Source organism: Malurus melanocephalus, unplaced genomic scaffold, assembly GCF_030028575.1.
Source record: "Malurus melanocephalus ecotype Western Australia unplaced genomic scaffold, MMel_1.1 scaffold_126, whole genome shotgun sequence".
Lineage (NCBI taxonomy): Eukaryota > Metazoa > Chordata > Aves > Passeriformes > Maluridae > Malurus > Malurus melanocephalus.
Window position 1 is genome coordinate 1,273,736 of NW_026623358.1, and position 20,531 is coordinate 1,294,266.

The 20,531-nt window shown below is 40.3% G+C and overlaps 1 protein-coding gene across 4 annotated transcripts in view; it reads left to right on the forward strand.

Annotated features, from left to right (window-relative positions):
* HIVEP1 (HIVEP zinc finger 1) overlaps positions 1 to 20,531 on the forward strand; it is a 121,973-nt gene that overhangs the window by 87,720 nt on the left and 13,722 nt on the right. For all 4 annotated transcript variants that reach the window (XM_057370446.1, XM_057370443.1, XM_057370444.1 and 1 more), the window contains 4 exons: positions 130 to 6,047; positions 12,318 to 12,451; positions 13,797 to 13,972; positions 16,819 to 16,923. In XM_057370446.1, the coding sequence (XP_057226429.1) occupies positions 130 to 6,047; positions 12,318 to 12,451; positions 13,797 to 13,972; positions 16,819 to 16,923 (6,333 nt within the window). The remainder of the gene's footprint in view (positions 1 to 129; positions 6,048 to 12,317; positions 12,452 to 13,796; positions 13,973 to 16,818; positions 16,924 to 20,531) is intronic.

Sequence of the window (20,531 nt, forward strand, 5' to 3'; positions counted from 1 at the left end):
GAGAKACAGACAGTCCTGTTGCCCCAGGGCTTACTGTTGAAACTTGAAGACGGTAAAATGGTATAAATAAAAAATATACTTCGTTACCCAGTTTGAATATTCTTTTTTATTCTCTTTGTGTTTTAACAGAAATTGCTGATGCTGGTACTAGAGGAACCCAAGATACAATTAAGGGTGTGAAAAGAAAAAAGATTGTGTCTGAAAACCATCTTAAAAAGATACCAAAATCGCCTTTGAGAAGCCCTGCTGAAGCCAAGGTTAAGCAAAATGTAGACCCTTCACCACTAAAWGCTCTTCCGGATGTCTCTGAACATGCCACAGCACCGGATCACCTGCCTGTGCAAAATGGAAATCAATGTACCAAACAAAATGGGGGAGCACKTGGTGGTGAGATAAGTGTTGAAACAACCAAATCTGAGACTTCAATGCAGACAAAGCTTTCATTGACACATCAGTCCTTAGATTTATGTAAACAAGCAGCAGGGGATACTGATGCAAACAAACTGAACTCAGCAGAGGGGAAGCCTCCCTCAAACTCCTCATCAAGTAGTTCAAAGACTGACAGTAATGAATGTATTAATTTTGTTGATTGCAGTACGTCGTCCCCATGTGCACGGACTGCATTCGATGTCTTATTAAAAGCTATGGAGCCTGAACTGAAYACCTTAGCACAAGAGTGCCCCCCTTATGGGATGCAAATAGAGAAACTGAGACCAAATAAAACTGTAAGCACCTCTTCTAGTCTMACGTCCAATACAATAAGTATCCAAAATCAGTCTGCTTTGTCACAGCAGGAGTTTTCAGCTGGACCTCATTATTACTCGTGTACGTTGAACAATGTGCATGTAGCAACAACAGCCAAGACTGGACAAGCACAAGGCCAATCAGTTTCTCATTCACAAGATCTTGTTTCTAAAACCAGTCAACAAAATCACCAGGTTGTTACGTGTCCAAGTTTAACTAGGTCGCTGGTGCAACAGCAGAGTCAAGAAAACCCCAAGCTCCAGCAGATCTACAGCATAGCAGTAACTTCATCTGTTGTTCACACCTCATCTTCCACTGTAACTCAGGTTTTTTCTCAAAACCCATTAGTAGCTAGTTCGTCTTCAGCATTGTCAATTAACACATCAAGTTCAACACACTTGTCTATAGGTCCYGTGTATAATTCAGCCCAGATAGCATCAGTTGTAAACCATGGTGTAGAACAAATATGTAACCTCTTGAAAGACCAGAAGCCTAAAAAGCTAGGGAAATACGTCTGTGAGTATTGCAATCGGGCCTGTGCCAAGCCCAGTGTTCTCCAAAAGCACATCCGATCCCATACTGGAGAGCGACCGTATCCTTGTGTGACATGTGGGTTTTCCTTTAAAACCAAAAGCAATCTCTACAAGCACAAAAAATCTCATGCACATGCTATCAAACTTGGACTTGTCCTACAGCCAGATTCAGGTGGCCTCTTCTTATCTCATGACTCAGAAAAAGCACTTAGCATTCATTCAGATGCGGAAGAAAGCGGTGAAAGTGAAGATGAAGGCACTGCAGATGAAAGACAAGATGATCAAGARCTAGAGCCTGCACAACTAGTGAAAGTCATTTCAAGTTCAGAAACATTGCAGAAAGGAAGCCCTATTCCTTTAAGCAACCCAGACTGTGTACCAGGTGACTCTTCGTTACATGATGCAGAACCTCAAGTAAGGGTAGCTTTACCAAAAGTAGTAGTTCATCCTGTGAATGTTTCTCCATTGAGGGCCGATAGCCCRAAAGTGACAGAGCCAGCACCCGAGCTTGCTGCAGCACAGAGAAAGGGAGATTCTAAAGTGATAGCTCCTCAGTCACATACAGCCTCAATCAAGGAGAATGACGTAAAACAGCATCAGAAAGTAGAAGCAGGCTTGTTAGAGGAACAGCCAGGATYTACAGGAGGACCAGTGCATGCTCAGCTCCAGAGACAACAGGCAACTGATGGTTCTCAAGATCAGCAAGGAAAGTGTCTTTTGAGCCCTAGAAGTTTGGGTAGTACTGACTCCGGTTATTTCTCACGTTCTGAAAGTGCCGATCAAACAATGAGCCCTCCAGCTCCTTTTGTAAGGGGATTGTTGACCTCCGAGAAAGATCTAAATAAAAACCTGCCCTGTGTGCCACGAGCAAGTGGAATGGTAGCATCAGTGGTACAAACTGTTTGTGCTGAAAAAAATCTGATTCTTTCTGGCCAAATGCGACCTCCCTTGGCAACAAAAACTCTTGAGGAGCGTATCTCAAAGTTAATTTCTGATAATGAAGCTGTTGTGGATGACAAACAGTTAGATAGCGTGAAGCCACGAAGAACATCTCTTTCGAGAAGAGGAAGCATAGATTCACCAAAATCCTACATATTTAAGGATTCTTTCCAGTTTGATTTAAAGCCCATGGGAAGAAGAACTAGCTCAAGCTCTGATATACCAAAGTCTCCTTTCACACCTACTGAGAAATCAAAGCAAGTTTTTCTTCTTTCTGTACCGTCCCTTGACTGTTTACCTATAACACGAAGTAATTCCATGCCTACCACCAGTTACTCAGCAGTACCTCCTAATGTAATACCTCCCTCTCATCCCCTACGAGGAAGCCAGTCATTTGATGATAAAATTGGCTCTTTATACGATGACGTTTTTGTGTCGGGACCTGCTACTCCCCTGAACCAAGGTGGACATCCTCGGACTCTGGTTAGACAGGCAGCAATAGAAGATTCTTCTACTGGTGAAAGCCAAGGTCTTGGACCAGTRCGATCTGTAGAAGAAAGTTATCTGGGGTGCAATATATCAAATGAATCCCTGTTGCAAAGGAGCAAATCCCTGGCACAGGGATCAAATTTGGAAAAAACAAAGAAGTCCCCTCAGGTGCGAGGCACAATGTTTGAATGTGAAACCTGCAGAAACAGATACAGAAAACTAGAAAATTTTGAAAATCACAAGAAATTTTATTGTTCAGAGTTGCATGGACCTAAAACTAAAGCAGCAATYCGAGACCCTGAGCACAAAACTGCTCTAAACAGTACACAGCCTCAAATTCTGCACTACAGAGTCACTACTTCAACTGGCGTCTGGGAGCAGACACCCCAGATAAGGAAAAGAAGGAAAATGAAAAGTGTTGGTGATGATGATGACCCACAGCAAAATGATACAAGCGTACTGTCAAAGAACACAGAAGGCCAAAGCAAGYCAACAAATTCTTCCAGTCTGTCAAAACACAGTGCGACAACAGTGGTAGGATCGCAACAACCAAGCAAACTGCTGCTTCARAGTTCCCAAATTCAGCTTGTGGCTCGTGGCACAGATCAAACTACTGAGCCAAAGATGGCTCCGCTCATTGAAAAGCAGGCAAGTTCAGCTGTACAAGAAAAGGTAGAACTGAAAAGACAAGGGACTGGTATTTCAGTAATACAGCACACCAATTCACTGAGCAGAAATAGCTCATTTGAGAAATCAGAGTCATTTGAAAGAGTATCACCAGTTTCTTCTCAAGAGCCCAACAAGGCTGCAAAGCACCGTTCTTTGAATACAGTAGTAATCCAAGAAGACAGATGTTCTCATCTGAGCACTCCCCAGCGTCACCAACCTTTGTCGTCAGAATTGCCCAGAGGGGAAGTTCAGGGAAGTCAATTAGTTTCTAATGAGAGAAGTGTGCCACTTCAGCCATCAAAACTTGTTCGCCAGCATAACATCCAGGTTCCTGAAATACTGGTCACAGAAGAACCAGACAGAGACCAAGAAAACCAATGCAGCGACCTGGAAAAGACAGAAAGGTTTAACTGGCCACAGCGAAGTGAAACTCTGTCAAAATTGCCRACAGAAAAGCTTCCACCAAAGAAGAAGAGAATTCGCTTGGCTGAAATGGAACATTCATCTGCCGAATCAAGCGTTGACTCCACGCTTTCTAGAAGCCTAAGTCGGGAGAGTAGCTTGTCTCATGCCTCCAGTTTCTCAACTTCACTTGATAAAGAAGAAACTTTGAAGGCTGAGAACCCTTCCAARTCAGAGCCTGTTAGTAAGTCGTCAGAATTCCTCATGATTCCTGCTGGCTCACATGCACTGGCAGTGCCTGGACCTCATTACCGGGAAATGAGACGTGCCGCCTCAGAGCAGATCAGCTGCACACAGCCCTCGATGGAAGTTGTGGACTACAGGAGTAAGTCTTTTGACTGTGGAAGCATGTCTCCATCAAAATCTGCTCCGCTTGTAGAGGTAGCCACTCCAAAAGTGTCATCTRCAAATGGAGCTGCTGGACACGTGCCTCTGCTAGAAAGGAGGAGGGGGCCATTCGTAAGACAAATATCTTTAAATATTGCCCCAGAAAACCAACAGCCTCAAGTGAAATCAACTTCTTCATTGCCGACAGCTCATGCCACAGATGTGCCAACAGTGCCCTTGCACAGGCTGCAGACCTCTGGCAAATCCTCAGTGGAGTTTCCTTCAAGTACTCAGCATTCACAGACTAACTCCAGGCCTCATTCAGCAATTCAAAATTGTAATCCTGTCAGCTTGTCTTCAGCTCAGCAGCCTCTAGATCAAGGACAGCTGTCCTTGMCTCTTCAGCCTTCCCAGCCATCTACTAAAACATCAGCCCAAGGGAAGCAAGCAAGCACAAAGTCGCTTTCTTGTCATCCTGATGAAAAAAAGGACTGTTTTGCTCCAAAGTATCAACTTCAAGTTAAAACATTGCATATAGGTCAGCCATACTCTTCTAAATTGCTGAAAAATACTTTGTCAACTCAGACTGGTCCAAGTCAAGCTGGGGTGGACCAGAATGCATCATCCTTTGAAGTGCAGACAAAACTCTCTGATATGTCCAATCCATATTCTGTGCCTCCTCTGAAGCAAATTGTTCCTAATAATTGCAGCAGTCAGATACATCAGATTTCTCCTTTTGTCGTCCCTGTCCGTATTCAGAGCAGTATGCCATCCTATGGCTTCGCAACTGTTACACCCCTGCCTCATATTTTAGTGACCCAGGATCAGGGGAATCAGTCYGTCTGCAAAACAAATGCTGTGACAGTGCCAACGCTTGAAGGCAAAACTCAGCTGCCAAAATCTCACAAAGATCATCCGAGGACTTTGCCAAATTCATTTGAATTTGAAAATTCACCAGAAAGTGGAACCAGAAACTCACCTTTGTCAAGCTCTTCAAATATCATTCAGAAAGTGCCAGTTAGTGGACTCTTCCCTCAACCAGAAGTTACAGCTTCAAGTAAACGAATGCTTTCCCCAGCAAACAGTTTAGATATTGCCATGGAAAAACAGCARAAACGTGTTAAAGATGAGAGTGGAGCTGCTTGTATGACAGATGCTAGACCATTACATTCCCTGAATATTAAATCTAATGACCTTACTAGTAAACAAAAGAAACCAGTTTTGGTAAGACAGGTTTGCACCACAGAGCCTCTGGAAAATCACCTCTTGGATCCTGATGTTGTTACACAGCACGAAAAAAGCAGCAAGGCCAGTACTTCAGATCTGCCTGAGCATCATTCATCTGACACTGGGGTTTCAGAAACCCTAAAGAAGTCACCAAAATCTGAAGATCCTATATCTTCCACATTACCAGTGTTTGTAGTTAGGAAACCGTCTGAATTGTCTCCAGTGAACAGCCAGAGTTCTCTTCTCCAGGCTGTAAGTAGCAGCCAAGAAAGAAGGTCTCCAAGTAACAGTAGTGAGAGCAGCCACAGCAGCCCGGGCCAAGCAAAACCTGTAGCGACCCTGGCTGTGCTGAATGCWGGAGAAATGCAGGGGTTGTCATTTCCAAGCCTCAAGACTACAACGAATTTTACCTGGTGTTATCTCATGAAGAGAAAACCATTGCATCTGCTGCAGAATGATCAAAAAATCTCTGCCTATTCTACATGGACCATTAGTCCCAACAACCCAAATCCACTCGGTTTGTCAACAAAGGTAGCTCTCTCCCTCCTCAATTCCAAACAAAAAGTTGAAAAACCACTGTACACTCTAGCAAGAACTACACACCCCAGATCTGACGTATTGGTCTATTCAAGCAAGTGGAAGAACAGCTTAACCAAGGTACTTAAGCTATGTTTGATGTTTACTGTTCATCTACAGAGGATTTGCTTTGGAAGTTATGCTGCTTCTTATTTTACAGAATGTAATATGCCTGACACATACCATATGTGTGCTTATTTATTCTAATTGTGCTGGATCGAACTGCTAAATAGATCTCAAGTAAATCAATTAGGAAACCTGTTCATAAGGATTTATCATTTTTTCATGGAAATTAGTTTCTGGATTTAAATCTCTGTATTATGTGTTTATTGTGACAGGAATGTGTTTGGCTGTTTTTTTTGTCTTGCAGAGATTAGAACAAAATAAGTCTGATAGAAATATTKTTTTAAACATTTCTAACTTAAATTTAAGGTCATAATTGCATATTTTGCCTTAAAAGTCACCAGGTATTTTCTGCTACAAAAGAGTGCTCAGCTTGAACTGGTGTCCATGGATACACCATGAAAACAGTTTTCACCATCCCTGATCATCTAATTGTGAGAAGAACAGAAACCATTTCCTTTTCTCCCACCTAGGTTAATCAGTGGTGTGAAACAATGACAAAAATAGTGAGATTTGAAACCAAATTGCCACTTCCATGAAGCCGCTGACAACTTCTTGGATTGATATGGCTCCAAAGAAAATATTATATATATATAATATAATAATTATTATATATAATAAATCCTGCACTGAGGAATATACCCCAGGCAAGGGCTGTGACTCACATTATAAACCACATCATTCCAGAGCCTCGAATGCAGAGCAAAGTAGTCTCTTGTTATTTACTTAGCTGTCTTGGGGCTGCACAGATGTGATTAAGATTTTACTTGCTGGGCAGTTTTGTTATAGACAGGACCCAAGCTGTGCTGGTTTGGACTGGATTTGGTGTTACTTGGTGATTGAAACACCTCTGTGCAGAGGCAAAGGTGGCCCTTAGCCCCACATTATGACAGCAGGTGTCTGTGTCTCTTTAATGGATCCTTTAGTGGATTTTACTGTCCTGTCTACTGAAGTTGGAACACTCTCAGAAGCATGCAGCACTGTTTTGTGCCTTTCTTTCCTCTATGCTGTGTATGCTGTGTCTTTGACAGCTCCAAACACATTGGAGCTGGCAAAAATGGGGCATTTTTGTCCCTTTCTCCATGATCCTTCCGGACATGGAAATGGTTTGGTGAGGGGGTAAAAGCAACCATAACTTGTCCCATTCCTGCAGTCTGCCATCAACAAAATGTCCCAGACATTGGGACTCTTAGGCCAGCAGTCACTCTAGTGGAGATGTGCCAGARCCTTGAGAAAAGACCCCTCTTTGTGTGGACATTGAGAGATGGAAACTGCTGCTGTCAGAGGCACCCAGGAATGTTTCTGTGTTTGCTAAATGTTTTGCTAAGATAATGTCAATGAGGAGAAAAGTAATAGGAAGAGAAACTGTGTGGTAGGAAGTAGTTTCAGAATTACAGGGCAAGTTGTGAAGGTATGCTGAAACCCTTAAGGCCAAAAGGGCAGTGGAGTTAAACCTGGTCCTCTTGAAATCATTGGGAGACTTGCTAACATTTATATTGGAGTTCAAAACTTTATCAATGATGTTTCATGCAGAAAATGCATACAGGCTGCAGATTTTGTTTCAGTGCTGTAGCAGAATTGAATTTTTTGTTCCATGCTAGCATGCTGCCTTGATTTAAACTCTTACTATCCTTTGTTTTTTAGYCTGCTTCCACACACATTTGCACATAATGTTGCACTTAATTAGTGCTAAATTAAAAAAAAAAAAGAAAAGAAGAAAAAGGAAACAAATGTTTAGCCTTTTTCATTGTATGTAGTTGAGCGAGTCTTTCTAAGGCAAGTCTCACATTGAGTTGAGTCGAGTCCTGTTTGCTTTATTCTTGAAGAACACTCGATCCGAAATTCTCTGATAGCAAAGCTATTGCATGCATCTTGAAAAACAGATTTTGTCTACAAACAAATTCTGTTTAGAAGTCAAATAATGGATAATAATATTTTGAAAAAATATTTTGACAGCACCCTTTTAAACATTCCAGGAGTGCTTAAATGCTGTAATAGGCAGCTGTCAGGTACATTTACAGTGCTTCTGCCACAAAAGGAACACAATTACTAATCTTTCTTCAGTCTTTCTTGCTGACATTTTGAATGAAGCACGTGAGCATGATGGAAATGAGGAGTTCTTAAGCTCCGCTTGGGCTGATTTACAGGCTTTGCTCAGAGCCATCACTACAGAAGAAAGTGMAGCAAAAAAGCACCAATTAAAGTTTAATTGGCACCTCAGATTATATGAGCAAGGTGTACCGTGGCAGAAGTTAAAAATTTCAAAGACCTGGTAGGTACTTCCACCTAACACCTCCAGAGTTTGTCTGCTTTTCATTCTGGTGATTTAGGCAGTAGGGTTTCAGCTGCTTCCCRGAATGCTGTTGCTGCTGTTACAATATACCTCTGTGTTATCAGTCTCCTGTTAGACCTGGTAATGGAATACCTGATGCCAGCTCAGAAACTTCCCCACAGAAGCATGTCTAAAAAAGCAAAAACCGAAATTCCTCAGTCAGCTCAGGCCCAGTAATTCCACTGGTTTTGGTTTGTGGTTTTTGTTTTTTTTTTTGTTGGAGACTGAAGATGGAAAACATTGGAGATCATTTTAGAAATTAACATTCAATTAGAAAAAAAGCCACCAACAAAAAAAAAATCACAGACAAAGCCGACAAAGAAAATAGCAAATAATTCTTAAAAAAAAGTGTTTGATTTCCTGCTAAAAAGCTTATCAGGGTCCTGAGTTCCTTAGGGAATCACATTTTAGATTGCAGGTTTTGGGGATTGTGTTTGCTCAAGTGGTTTGCACATTTTAACCCTGATCTGACAGASAGCTTTAAGTGCTACTACAATCCAATTCATGAATAACAATAAAAATGCAGTGCTGTTATGTCTCACCTCCTCTCTCACAGCCTTAGCCCTTTCCAGACTCATTTGGTGCATTCTGCTCGTAGGGCTATAACTGCTGATCTTCTCACCGAGATAAAGCCCCTTGCTGAAATATTCTGGGTTTGCCCCCAGAACTAAACCATATTTACAGACATCTCGTGCTGCTGCATAACCACTACTAATCACTGTCACAAAAAAGGCAGTTCTTTCAACAATCGGTACCATGGGGAATGAAGATACACGTGAACAAAATGCAAACAAAAAGGAACCCTGGGACTTTGTTTGCTCTTCACAATTCACTGCTCAGAGGCAATAGGTGAAGTTGCCACGTTCCAGTGATTCAGAAAACAAACCACAAAATGTCATTGTGAAAGAAGCTCCTGGAATGAGTGCAGCATGTTAAAATGTAACAGGTTTCACCTGCATGGAAAGGCTTATTTCATCTCCCTGCTCTTTTTATTTTATTGTTCCATTTATTATTGTTTTTCACCAGTTTTCCTCACTTAAACTCACTGGTGTTCTGTCAGGAGTTGTTTCTCAAGCTTTCGCATTGATCTTGGCTCTTCTCCCTAAAATGAATCGGTAATGTGTGCAATAACCCAGGGTGATGATTTTTGAGTAAGGATAGGCTGAAGAATGGAAAGTTTCTCCTAACTGTGGAAAGCTTTCCTTTCTTGGATGATGTGCCACAACAGTCCAACTCACCACTGGAAAGTAGTTAAATGCAGACGATTTTTATGTGTAAACTAGTACATTTTAAAGATATTAAAAACATTTTCCCCAAGTGGCTGTGTGCCAGTGRGAAAAATGTTTAATGAATATTCTAATCTGAAATTTCTAACTTTGATGATTCAGGCTGTGAGCATGGTTTTTTTACAAAGGATGTTGTAAAGTACCAGAAGTGTCTATTGAACTCTGGTCTCCGGGCAGCGTAAGTGCATTTTTTTTTCAGTTTTATGCCAGTAAATGAGGACAGTGGAGTTAAATTGAAGCAAAATGAGTGAAGTAKAAATGAATCACGGTCCTTGTCTCTGTGGAAGTGGAAAGACAAGACTGTGTCAGAAATAGAAGGCAGAAGGAATTGTAGAGAGGAACATTTTACAGCACTACTATTTTTCTGCCCTTTCCACCAGTTCATGTGGGACTTGGGGGGATTTCAGGTGAGGTACATTAAAGGATTTCCACACATGAAACCTGTGCTCCTTAGAGACTGGTTGATCCTAAATGTACAGAAGGCCCAAGTCATCTTCATCATCAATTTGCAATTTTTCAGGAAAAGCTAAACAGACTGCTTTTTTCATTGTCAGTGAGCATTTCTGTAGATTTCTGTGGCAGAAACTCAAGTGTTTCTGTTACTCTGCATTTTGCATGTCCAAGGCACTGAAGCAGTTWCCTAAAGTAGCAAATAACCAGTAAACTAAAGTACAACAGGGGAGGTAAAAAATTTTAACACCTATGTTGGGCTGTCTTATGTCTTTACATAAACACATTAAAAAATAATGGGTAGTGGGAGCATCAGAGGTATTTGGTTTTGTGGTAGTTTTTGTATTCTGAGTGCTTTTGTGAGTGTACAACTTATTATAACAGTTYCATCTTAGTTTGGATAACAATATGGGTTCCAGAAGTATTCTTCTGGAATCTTTTATTTTCCATTGTCTTTTCACTACTGAAAATTAGATCTGGAAAAAAAAAGTCAGCACATAGGATTGAAAGATCAGTCACTTAAAGACTGCATAATTCAACCGCTGGGAATATTTATGTGGCTTTGGTGTATTGTATGTATTCTGTATTTTCTGCGGCTCTCTTCCTGTTAAACTATAAATGTCACCTTGTTACTCTTTGTKTGCAGTGGTAACAAAAGTAGTTCATGTGCCAGGTAGTGTATAGGAACTGCAGGACGGCTGAGTTGTGATTATTGAAGCAGGCTTCACTTCTGATACCTCTCATCCAGAACATCATCTCCTTTCACCTTGTATGAGTGCTGTTAAAACATGCAGGGTGAAGTTTCTTTGTGAAATTTCTTTCTTCCTACACATAGGCAGAGTTGTCATATGTGCTTTGGTAGAACTGCTCARACATTGGAAAATGCAGCCCAATCAATCCAGAGGGCTGTATGAGGGCGTACGGATTGGGGTAGTGTTTGTGCATGTGCACATTGCTGGGGCTTTCAGTTGAATAGGAAGATGCTTCTCCTCTGATCTGTGTTAATTCCTCATCATGTGGAAATTAGAAGTGAAGGTGGTRTCTGTGGCTGCATGAAGGACAATGTGCAGGACTGGGTGCCAGAGTGAWGTCACCCTTCAATGTATGTAACACCAGCATAATTGATCAGTCATTTTAAGCCAGGCAGTGAAGTCATTCCTCCTGCCAAGAATTCACAAGCTTACAGCATTAAATTTTATAATGAGTGCAAAACATAAGGCCAGACTTTTTTTTTTCCTCTTGTCATTTTATTCACTTATCAATATGAGCACATGAGGTAAATGTGCCAGCTATGTGGGTAGAACAGTTTATAAATATAGCAGTAATAATTGCTGGCTAATTTGATCATTCCTTCATTGTTGCCCATTTTAAAAATATCCTAGACTTGGAAGGAATATATTTTAATTGGCAAATGTTGGGGGAACTCATCCTCCTTAAAACAAACAAAAAAAAAAGTTCCTTGACCAATAATCAGGGAAAATGAAGAAATACAATCTTGTTCTGCTAGACAATTGTATGCTTTTTCTTGTAATTTGGTCTAGCAGTAGGAATGTAAGGCAGTMTTTCTTTGGAAGGGTTCTAGATTCCTGTTAATAACCTCACCAAATTGGGAACAGTCAGTCTCTAGAGCAAAACAGCTGTAGTTTTTGAAAAATACTAGCACTCAGAAATGTTACCTGTTATAAGCTCCCTAGGTACACCTCTCCTTCGCATCCTTCTCTGCTGTGCCATGAGAAGGCAGCTCCTGCCAGCCATGAGGCATTGCTGTGTTATGGGTCAGCAGACAGGTTGGTCCAGCTGCTGTTGTTCAGGAAGCATTTTGGTTTGATTGTACACTTCTTTCTCTGAAAGCTATTTGTGAGCTAAAAAGCATCACCTTCACCTTTCCAGAACAAGGAAGAGGCATGTCCTACTGCAGATTCAAAGCATTCCTGGTTTTGTATATATCTCCGTATAGATTTAACAGTTCACAAATAGGCAATGCATAGTAGAGAAGAAGTTTTGCAAAAGGTATTTTTTGTTTCATGTATCTTAGCAATTTTAAAAATCAGTTATTACAATTGTGGCTTTTATGATGCTTTTTTCACCATAACTTGAACATTTGAATGGCATATGAAAGACACTCATTTTAATGATAAGCATATCTCAATTTTCTTTCAGCGAGCATTAAATAGGAAAAAATTGACTGCAACTGAATTCAGCAATAAGGAAAACTCTGAATCAAGCATTGAGCATGATAAAGAAAACTCCTTTGTCAAAACTGTACCAAGAAGAGTTAAAATATTTGATGGAGGGCAAGTATTGTACTTTGTATACTAGATATCATTGGAAGGATATTTTTTCCTAGATTCTAGAYTTTGCAGAGATGTTGCTTCCTGATTGATTTATTTTAAACAACAGTTCCCATATTGTGGTCTGTGAATGTTGGTTTATGTTTCCAAGAAAAATGAAAAGTCATCAGTAGCATGGAGCCATGGGAGTTATGAGAAGGGGTAATAAAATAAAGAAGAGTAGGCAGTGCAATTCTTTTTTTTCCGAGGAACGAGCATTAATCAGCACTAAAGGCAGCTAGATACAGCCAGAAATGTAAATTCTGTTCCTGTGTTTCTCTTAGATGATAAATAATACCTATCCTGCAGCAAAGTTGTATAACTGTAGCTGGAGAGGATATAGTCCAGGGGCTAAGCTGCAGCCTGCTCTGTCTGGCAGCTTGCTGTGACACCCATGGGCTGGAGAACTCTGATTTGAAAAATGCCATGGAATTATTTACTGAGAGCCCTCCTCCCTGCACCACAATACTTTAAATCTATTGCCYGATATGAATAACAGTTGCTTTAGCCACAGTGTCGCACTGTGTRCAACATCTTATAAAACCAGATTTTTTTTTTAATACAAAAGTGCCAGTGACACCTGTAAAATTTTGTAGCACAAATAGGGCATATTTTATTCTCATAATTGGTGGTCAGCTGTAGAGCTTTCCAGTTACTGGTCCCCAGATTGAATCTAGTCTAGGTCAGCAGTTAAACCATTACCAGCTGCTCAGATAAAACATTGCTGTATCTCTACTCAGATCCAGACATTGCGGACCAGGTCACAAAGCTAAGCACAACCTTAGGCATCCTTGAGTGGAAATAGGAAGGGTGTAATTGAATCTGAATGACTTTTTCCCATCAATCCCCATAGGCTGAGTGTGGAGGACATTGATTTGGAATTTAAAAGACTTTCCCATCATTGTAACTTGTTGTTCCTTCTCTGCATCCAAGGCAGAACCTCAAAGATGCACTTTTAAAGCTTCCTCATGGTGCTCAAACCTGCTTCCAAGAACTGACACCTCTAAAAAGTATGTTGCTGTGTTGCAAAGAGGACATTTGAAATCTTTAAATGCTTASTGTCAACAGTACCTTTATTTGAAAAGATGAGCTGCTATTCCCAAACAAGCCTATGACTACCTAGTGAAAAGTACAGATAGGAATTTAACAAATACATGCAGGAGTGAGCACAATAAGAGCGTGATTGGTTTTATCAGTCATTGATTTTCATCTAATGTATTATTTTAAAAATTCTGGTAGATGAGGGTTTCTAGCTGGAATCATTTTCCCATTCCAACTGATTGCCTTACTCTTATGGTACTGTTACTAGGTACAAGTCAAATGAAGACTATGTGTATGTGAGAGGGAGAGGGAGAGGGAAGTATATCTGTGAAGAATGTGGAATACGTTGCAAGAAGCCCAGCATGCTGAAGAAACACATTCGCACACATACCGATGTCCGTCCTTACCACTGCAATTACTGCAACTTTTCCTTTAAAACCAAAGGTAAGGCTACTTCACCAGGTATATGTTTCCCTCTTTTATTTGTACTTTAAAGTAGAATTCTTCTCACAATTGGCTGTTCATGAGCTGAAGTGGTTGCTTCTCTAAGGAGCTTTATTGTCTGATGCTTCAAATATTTTTAATTTCTTATTTCCTGCTTTTCCTTTGTCCTCTATATATTTATTCATATAATCATGTCCTCATATGAATGAACTGTGTGGCATGCCACACAGGGTGAGAAATTGGAGTGAAGAGGGAAATCATGGGAGTGTGATGCAAGCTAGGTGAAGACAAGTGAGGTGGTTAGCTRCTCATCCTAGATAGAGATGGGACACAGAATTTTAAGTCACTTACACTGTCTTTTGGAGACAGGAGATGGACATATATTGCACTCATATTGGCACTCAACCAGTTCCTCTAGGAAAGAAACTGGCCTCTAATAAATTACTACCCTGAAATTCTTGTTATTACCCTTGAAGGACAAAGGTTCACTTTCCACTTCAACTTCTAAGACCCAGAGCTGGACCTCTACTTTTTAAAGTGTGTTTACACCAGATRCTTGAATGCATCCTTTAAGCAGGTAGTAGATTAAACAGTGGTACATCCAGGACTCAAGTCTGAAACAGACAAGAAAAGTTGACAGCCAAAATACTTTTAGCAAAACAATTCTAAGCAGTAATTTTTTCTTGGCTTTGAACATAATTTAGCAACAATTCCCCCCCAACTGTAACGTCAGAAAATTTGTGKTTTTAGTGGGTTTGAGACTACTCAGCAGCTGGGTGGAAAACACCCAAGAAGTAACCCAGTGCCACACAGAGTGGGATGAATGGGCTTCAGATGTGTCAAAACTCCTCACTGCATCCTGACAGGGTGGGTCATTATATTGCCTTTACGATGAAAYGCTGGAGTGCAAACCCAGCATGGTTTTTGCAGAGGAGAGGTGCTGGCCAAGTTCAGTTAAGTTCTGCCCATGTAAAGTTCTTCCTGGTTTCGGTTGTAGCAGATACTTTTTTTCACATCCTCTTCTGCATTTGCTGTGCTTGGCTCTCGCCATTACTGCTGGCAGARTCAGGTCACATAGTTGGGTGTTTGATGTTTAGTGAGCCACCCTTCATGACAGAACAGTTGTCTCTGTTTAGAGACAAGTTTAGGAGAAAAACACTCTGGAATGAGTGTTTTCCTCTAAAGAAAAGGGCTTCAGCAATCCCTTCCTGCTGATAAGAAATTAATATTGGTCAGTGAAAGTGAAAAAAAGGCAGCTGTTTATTTGACAAACAAAGTGCCCACACAACACGGGAAAAAATGAATAACTGTTAGATATTGAACTGTCAGAACTTTACCCCCCACACCCACAGCAGAGCAAACAAACCCAAAATGCCAGGGGAAGGGAAAAAGAAACTCTGTTAGCCATGTCCTAGGGAAGAACAAAATGGCAGATGTCATTGTCTCGGGGGAGAGAAGAGTCCACACAGCAGCTTGGGGAAAGAAAAAGCAGATGGGAACCTGGTGAACCTCTGATCTTGGTCTCCTCCTTGCAGCAAATGAAGCTGGTGKATTTAGAGTCCTTTCTTTTGTTGGTTCAGCTACTTATGAGGTCTGGAGCTGGGTGGACTTGCTTCAGCAGCTCCCTGCAGGTTGCCAACTGTCTCCCCAGAGATGGTCCAATTTCGGACTAAAAAACCAAGCCGAACAGCAAATAAACAACAGAAGTCACCGACAAATTGCTGCTACAGCCCAGGGAAAAACTTCTTGCCTAAGCYAACAAAATCCAAGCTTGCTAAAAGCAACAGTGCAGCCTCCGATCTACACGGCAAGCCAAGCACATGGGAGAGTGAGAGCTTGACCAAAGCTGCACCAGTGTTCCCCTGGCTCCCGCCCCTCCCTCAGACTCGCTTAAAKCTACAGGAACTATTTCTGGGCATAAACCAGATGATCAGGAATAGAGTATCATCATAAAATCACCCCAAAACAACAGCGTAGCCAGTAGCTTCATGAAGTGTGCAAAACTGGAAAATTTGCTATTTGTGACTCAATATATTCACAACAATTATTTCAACATTTGGGATGAGTTAGCACCTTCATTTCAAAGCAGAAATAAAGTACTCCATAACTATAGAAGAGTCACCATTACATTGTAATTTCTCCTATTTAAATACCTCAAAGAAACATTTTTTGAAAAGTTTAAGTATAAAGTGGGCAGTTACTTCTAAAAACATGCATTTCATAAATGCCATCATTTACAAATCTGAGCCACTCAGCCATTTCTTGATGATATTTACCATATTTTCTTTTTCAAGGAGAAGGGGAGAGCAGCCTATGRGGCCTCACAGCGACACATTCACTTTTGAGATTCAGATCAAGTATATTCATGCTCTGATTTTGAATAAAATTAACATGTTTGCTTAAGTTGGCATTGAAAATGTTTACACTAAAAATAGAATTCATCAAATCCTGAAAGAGCTGTAAGATATGAACTTGAGTTTCATGTGATAGTTTTCTGTCAACATGATTTTGAAGACTGTATCAGCTCTTTTTATGTTTTGCCATCAACAAAGGAGGGATCTCTTACACCAGTATAAAATACATCATCACCTAGAATTTCCATCCTCTTCTATTTTACCTTAGTAAAAAACCTACTGAAATGTAGACAGCGAGCTGGTAGCATTCAGGATGGTGAAATCTGCCACAGCCCTTGACAGCTTGCATTGAGGGACAATGTTCTAGCAAGTGTGAAATCAAATTGCACTGGCTGTTACAAATGTAGCTGAAGAAGAGATGGGCATATTGTGTATTTGTAGATATTTGTATACTCACAGAGCAGGTAATTTTGTAATTTTTTTTTTATTAAGGAAATTTAACAAAACATATGAAGTCAAAGGCACATAGCAAGAAGTGCATGGATTTGGGAGTCTCGGTAGGCTTAATAGATGACCAGGATGGAGAAGAAGAATTTGGTAAGGAATTAAAGTGTTCTTTCTTTACTGAATTATTATGTCTGTTTTGTCATCTCAGCTTCTTACCCTTTTTTTTCCAAAGCTTTTTAATACTTGTACTGGGAAAAGACACAGATAAAAATCTTAAGAGCTAGTCCAAGAGAGCCAGAAACACTGGAAAAACTTCCACCAAAAGAAATGACAAGCATATGCTAAGGATAAATTGCTGCTGAATTTTTCACGAAGTGTTATGCGGCTTAACTTTATCACTTTCACAGATAAATATGACAAGATTGAAAATACCAGAAAAACAGCTGTTTGGCTAGAAAAAATGCAGTCAAATGTAGTGCTTCTTTGAAGATAGTTGTGCTTGAAATTGGTCAAATTTTGGGACGCATATTTCATAGAAATTGTATCACTAACATGCCACAAAAATCACAAATGCGTTGCTGAGTGCTTTGCAARGAGGTTGGTCATCTTCCAGCATAGAGGTCTGTCCTTCTGCACAAAAAATTGGAATAAATYTGCAGCTAGAGATCATATGGAAATTAAAAACATTATTCATCCTGAYCTCTTCTGCTTCTTCATTAGTGATGAGAATGTTTTCAGAATGAATGTATTGCTAATAATTGGAATTCTACTCTTCCCAAATCCCARGAAGATTCTGCTGAAGAGGAGGTGAGGTCAAGGACAGTCAAAGAGGGCTAAAGGAGGTTTGCAATTGACTTGCTCAGCATGATAAGAAAGATGTGCTTGCACCAGAGCCAGTAAGATGGAGARCAGGATTGTGCATTAGGGCTGTTTGGTATCTCAGCATGTCTCAGTGCAGTGGTGGCATTTTTCCCTTCCTCTCATTTCTCCAGGGAGATGAGTCGTGTTGCCTTGCCTTGGTGTATTTTTCTCCCTCCAGTGGAACAGTTTATTACATTGTGGATGAGGCTTGGAGAAAAGGAAGCAGTGGGGGTCTTTATTTTAACAGTAAAGGGAAGGAAAGATGAATGCACTTGCTCCCCTATGACAACCACTGGCAGAATAAGCGAATCATCTTGAATCTAATTCTAAATAATGCTGGCAATATGACTCAGCTGCTGTGAGTCAGTAGTGCGCTAGGTAGAAAGAAACCTGCATTTTTACCTTTTTTGGCCTTCTTCAATAAACCCCTTTTTTGTAAGCAAAAGACATGGCTCCCTTCACAATCTGAGGTACCAGATAAATAATGCAGAAGATAAGCAGCTGGAAGAATTACTGTCTTTTTCTTACAGAGGAACAATTTTTATTAATATTTCTATTCTTCACATGACAGAAAAATTGTCACTTTTTTAGGCAATGTTCTGTTGCACTTGACATTTTTGTGAGTTTCATAAACTACAGCTGAGCAGATATTTCCATTTATTAGGGACTGAAAACATTTTATTGGTTGCTAAATTGATATTCCCARTTGCATGCATTAAAAATTGCATTTGTGGATATAATGCAATGGAAAATGTTTCAAATGTTAACTGAATTTTCAGTAACACTAGGTAGAAGGAAGGCAGTTCACACATTTTTTGAAAGAAGGCTTTCCTTTGGCTTCAAGACTATTCAGTTGAGAGAGAGGCTCTCCCTTTTTGCATATCATGTTCAGGCATGTTTAACCATACTATAAATATATTATATATTCCCTGAAATATGTTCTTTGCTCAGCACAGTAATTACTTAATAAATTAAATACTCCATTTTGGAAAAAAAAAAACCAACAAACCAGACATTCAACTTGATTTGCTGTATAATCCTTGAAATTCTTAATGGAATTTAATTTTGTGACTACAATGCCTTTTTTTCCTCCCAGAACAGAGGAGGTAACTTCTTTCTTTTACTGGAATCCCAAACCAGAAAATAAATTGGTGATGAAATCCCTGCCTTCTCCAAAGGATTTGGCTCAGGTCCCCATAGCAAAACCAGCTGTGCAGCAGCACAAAGCTCAGCACTACAGACCTATCTAAGAGGCAGGGCAATTAAACCCCTGATAAAGGTGCATTTGCTGCAGCCAAACCAGTCCAGCCTCAACTGTTGCTGCAGAACACAGAGCATTTTCAATTATCCACATAAATTCAGCAAGCAATTGTGCGTTTCAAAAATGTGATTTCATCTGTCTGCTCACTTGGCCAGCCATGAAGGCTTTTCTCATGATATTTCAGAATCTTGCTTGTCAGTCTATTTCTAAGACAGAATCAGGAGGGGGAAAAACGTGTGATGTATTTGCATATGTGTTTTTTTAAGTGTGGTTTAGTTGCCCTCTCAGAACTCCTGAACATGCTAATTTTAGGCAGCATTTGAATCAGCCTCAACCATCTCTTTGGCTGCCCTTTCCCCAGCAGAGCTCACACTGGGGCCAGCAACCCTCATGCCAGGTCTGGGCTCCAGGGACCCACAAAGGAAAGCATGATGGGCTGCAGGTACTGACCTGCACTTGTGGTGTTACATCTTTGGCCCTTTCACCCCTCCTCCCTCAGACRTGCATTGCTGGCATGGTTGTGTCACCTATCCTTCAGGAGTTGTAAAAGGGAACACCTTTAAGCATGTAAATTTTTGGGTTTGGTTGTTAAAAATACTCTGTCTCTTAGAGAGTGGTCTGTATACTCCCATCACTTTCCTCAGCTGGAAGGCAACGTGAGAAGCAGTAGAGGAAGGTGCAGAAAATCTGATAAGAAGTAATTATGACCTCAGAAAAAAAAATTCTTCCTGAAGACTGTGTGAAATTGGCCTGTTTCCTGACCTGTATAATGTCTATCTGTCTGTCTGTCTGTCTCTAACTAATTCATTATCTGAACATTTGGAATACTAATTATTCTTATGGTAATAGAAATGTCTGCAGCTTCACTTAAAATATGTAAGCTGTATGTCTTCCACTAGAGATTTGAAGTAGAGGATTTACCCAGAAACTTAACAAAACCACCAACCTTTTATTTATGAAGGAATTTGCTGGTCCCAGTTTTACGTAGTTTTTTGAAAGGCTGGGCAATCATAATTATTTGAGTATACAATTTTTAGATGCATATGAAAAGCCAGCTGTGACCAACAGCAGTACCAATTAAGCAGATGCAAACTGAACCTGGAGTGCAAAATTGTGCACAATCCTGAGCACAGGCACACACACACTTCAGTAATCCGAGAAGCTGAAATTTTGTTGTGCTGTAATGTCTTGGGGRAAAAGGAAAGATGCTCTCTAGTTGTCTGAGACTACATGTGATCCGAGCTTTTAACACAGCATTCTTTGTATTTTGACTTGTCATCATTTGGGTATTAGTAAATACTTTCTGGCTTGGGTTTTTGTATTCCAAACCATTCCCTCATCCATTTATCTTTCATCTTCTGCTCTGTGGAATGTTCTTGTCACCAAAATACAGGGTTACAATGTGAGGAATGTTAATATCTGAATTAAATTGTCAGAGGAGCTGAACTGTTTAGTGTGACAGACTGCAACTTGGGGATATCCTCTTTGGCCGTGCTCACACAGCAGTTTGCTATCCAGTCTTAAAAACAACAATAATTTGTGCTCAAACTTAAACAGTTACAAACTTTAAACTTGTAATCAGCTAATGTATAAATGGTATGGTATGGTATGGTATGGTATGGTATGGTATGGTATG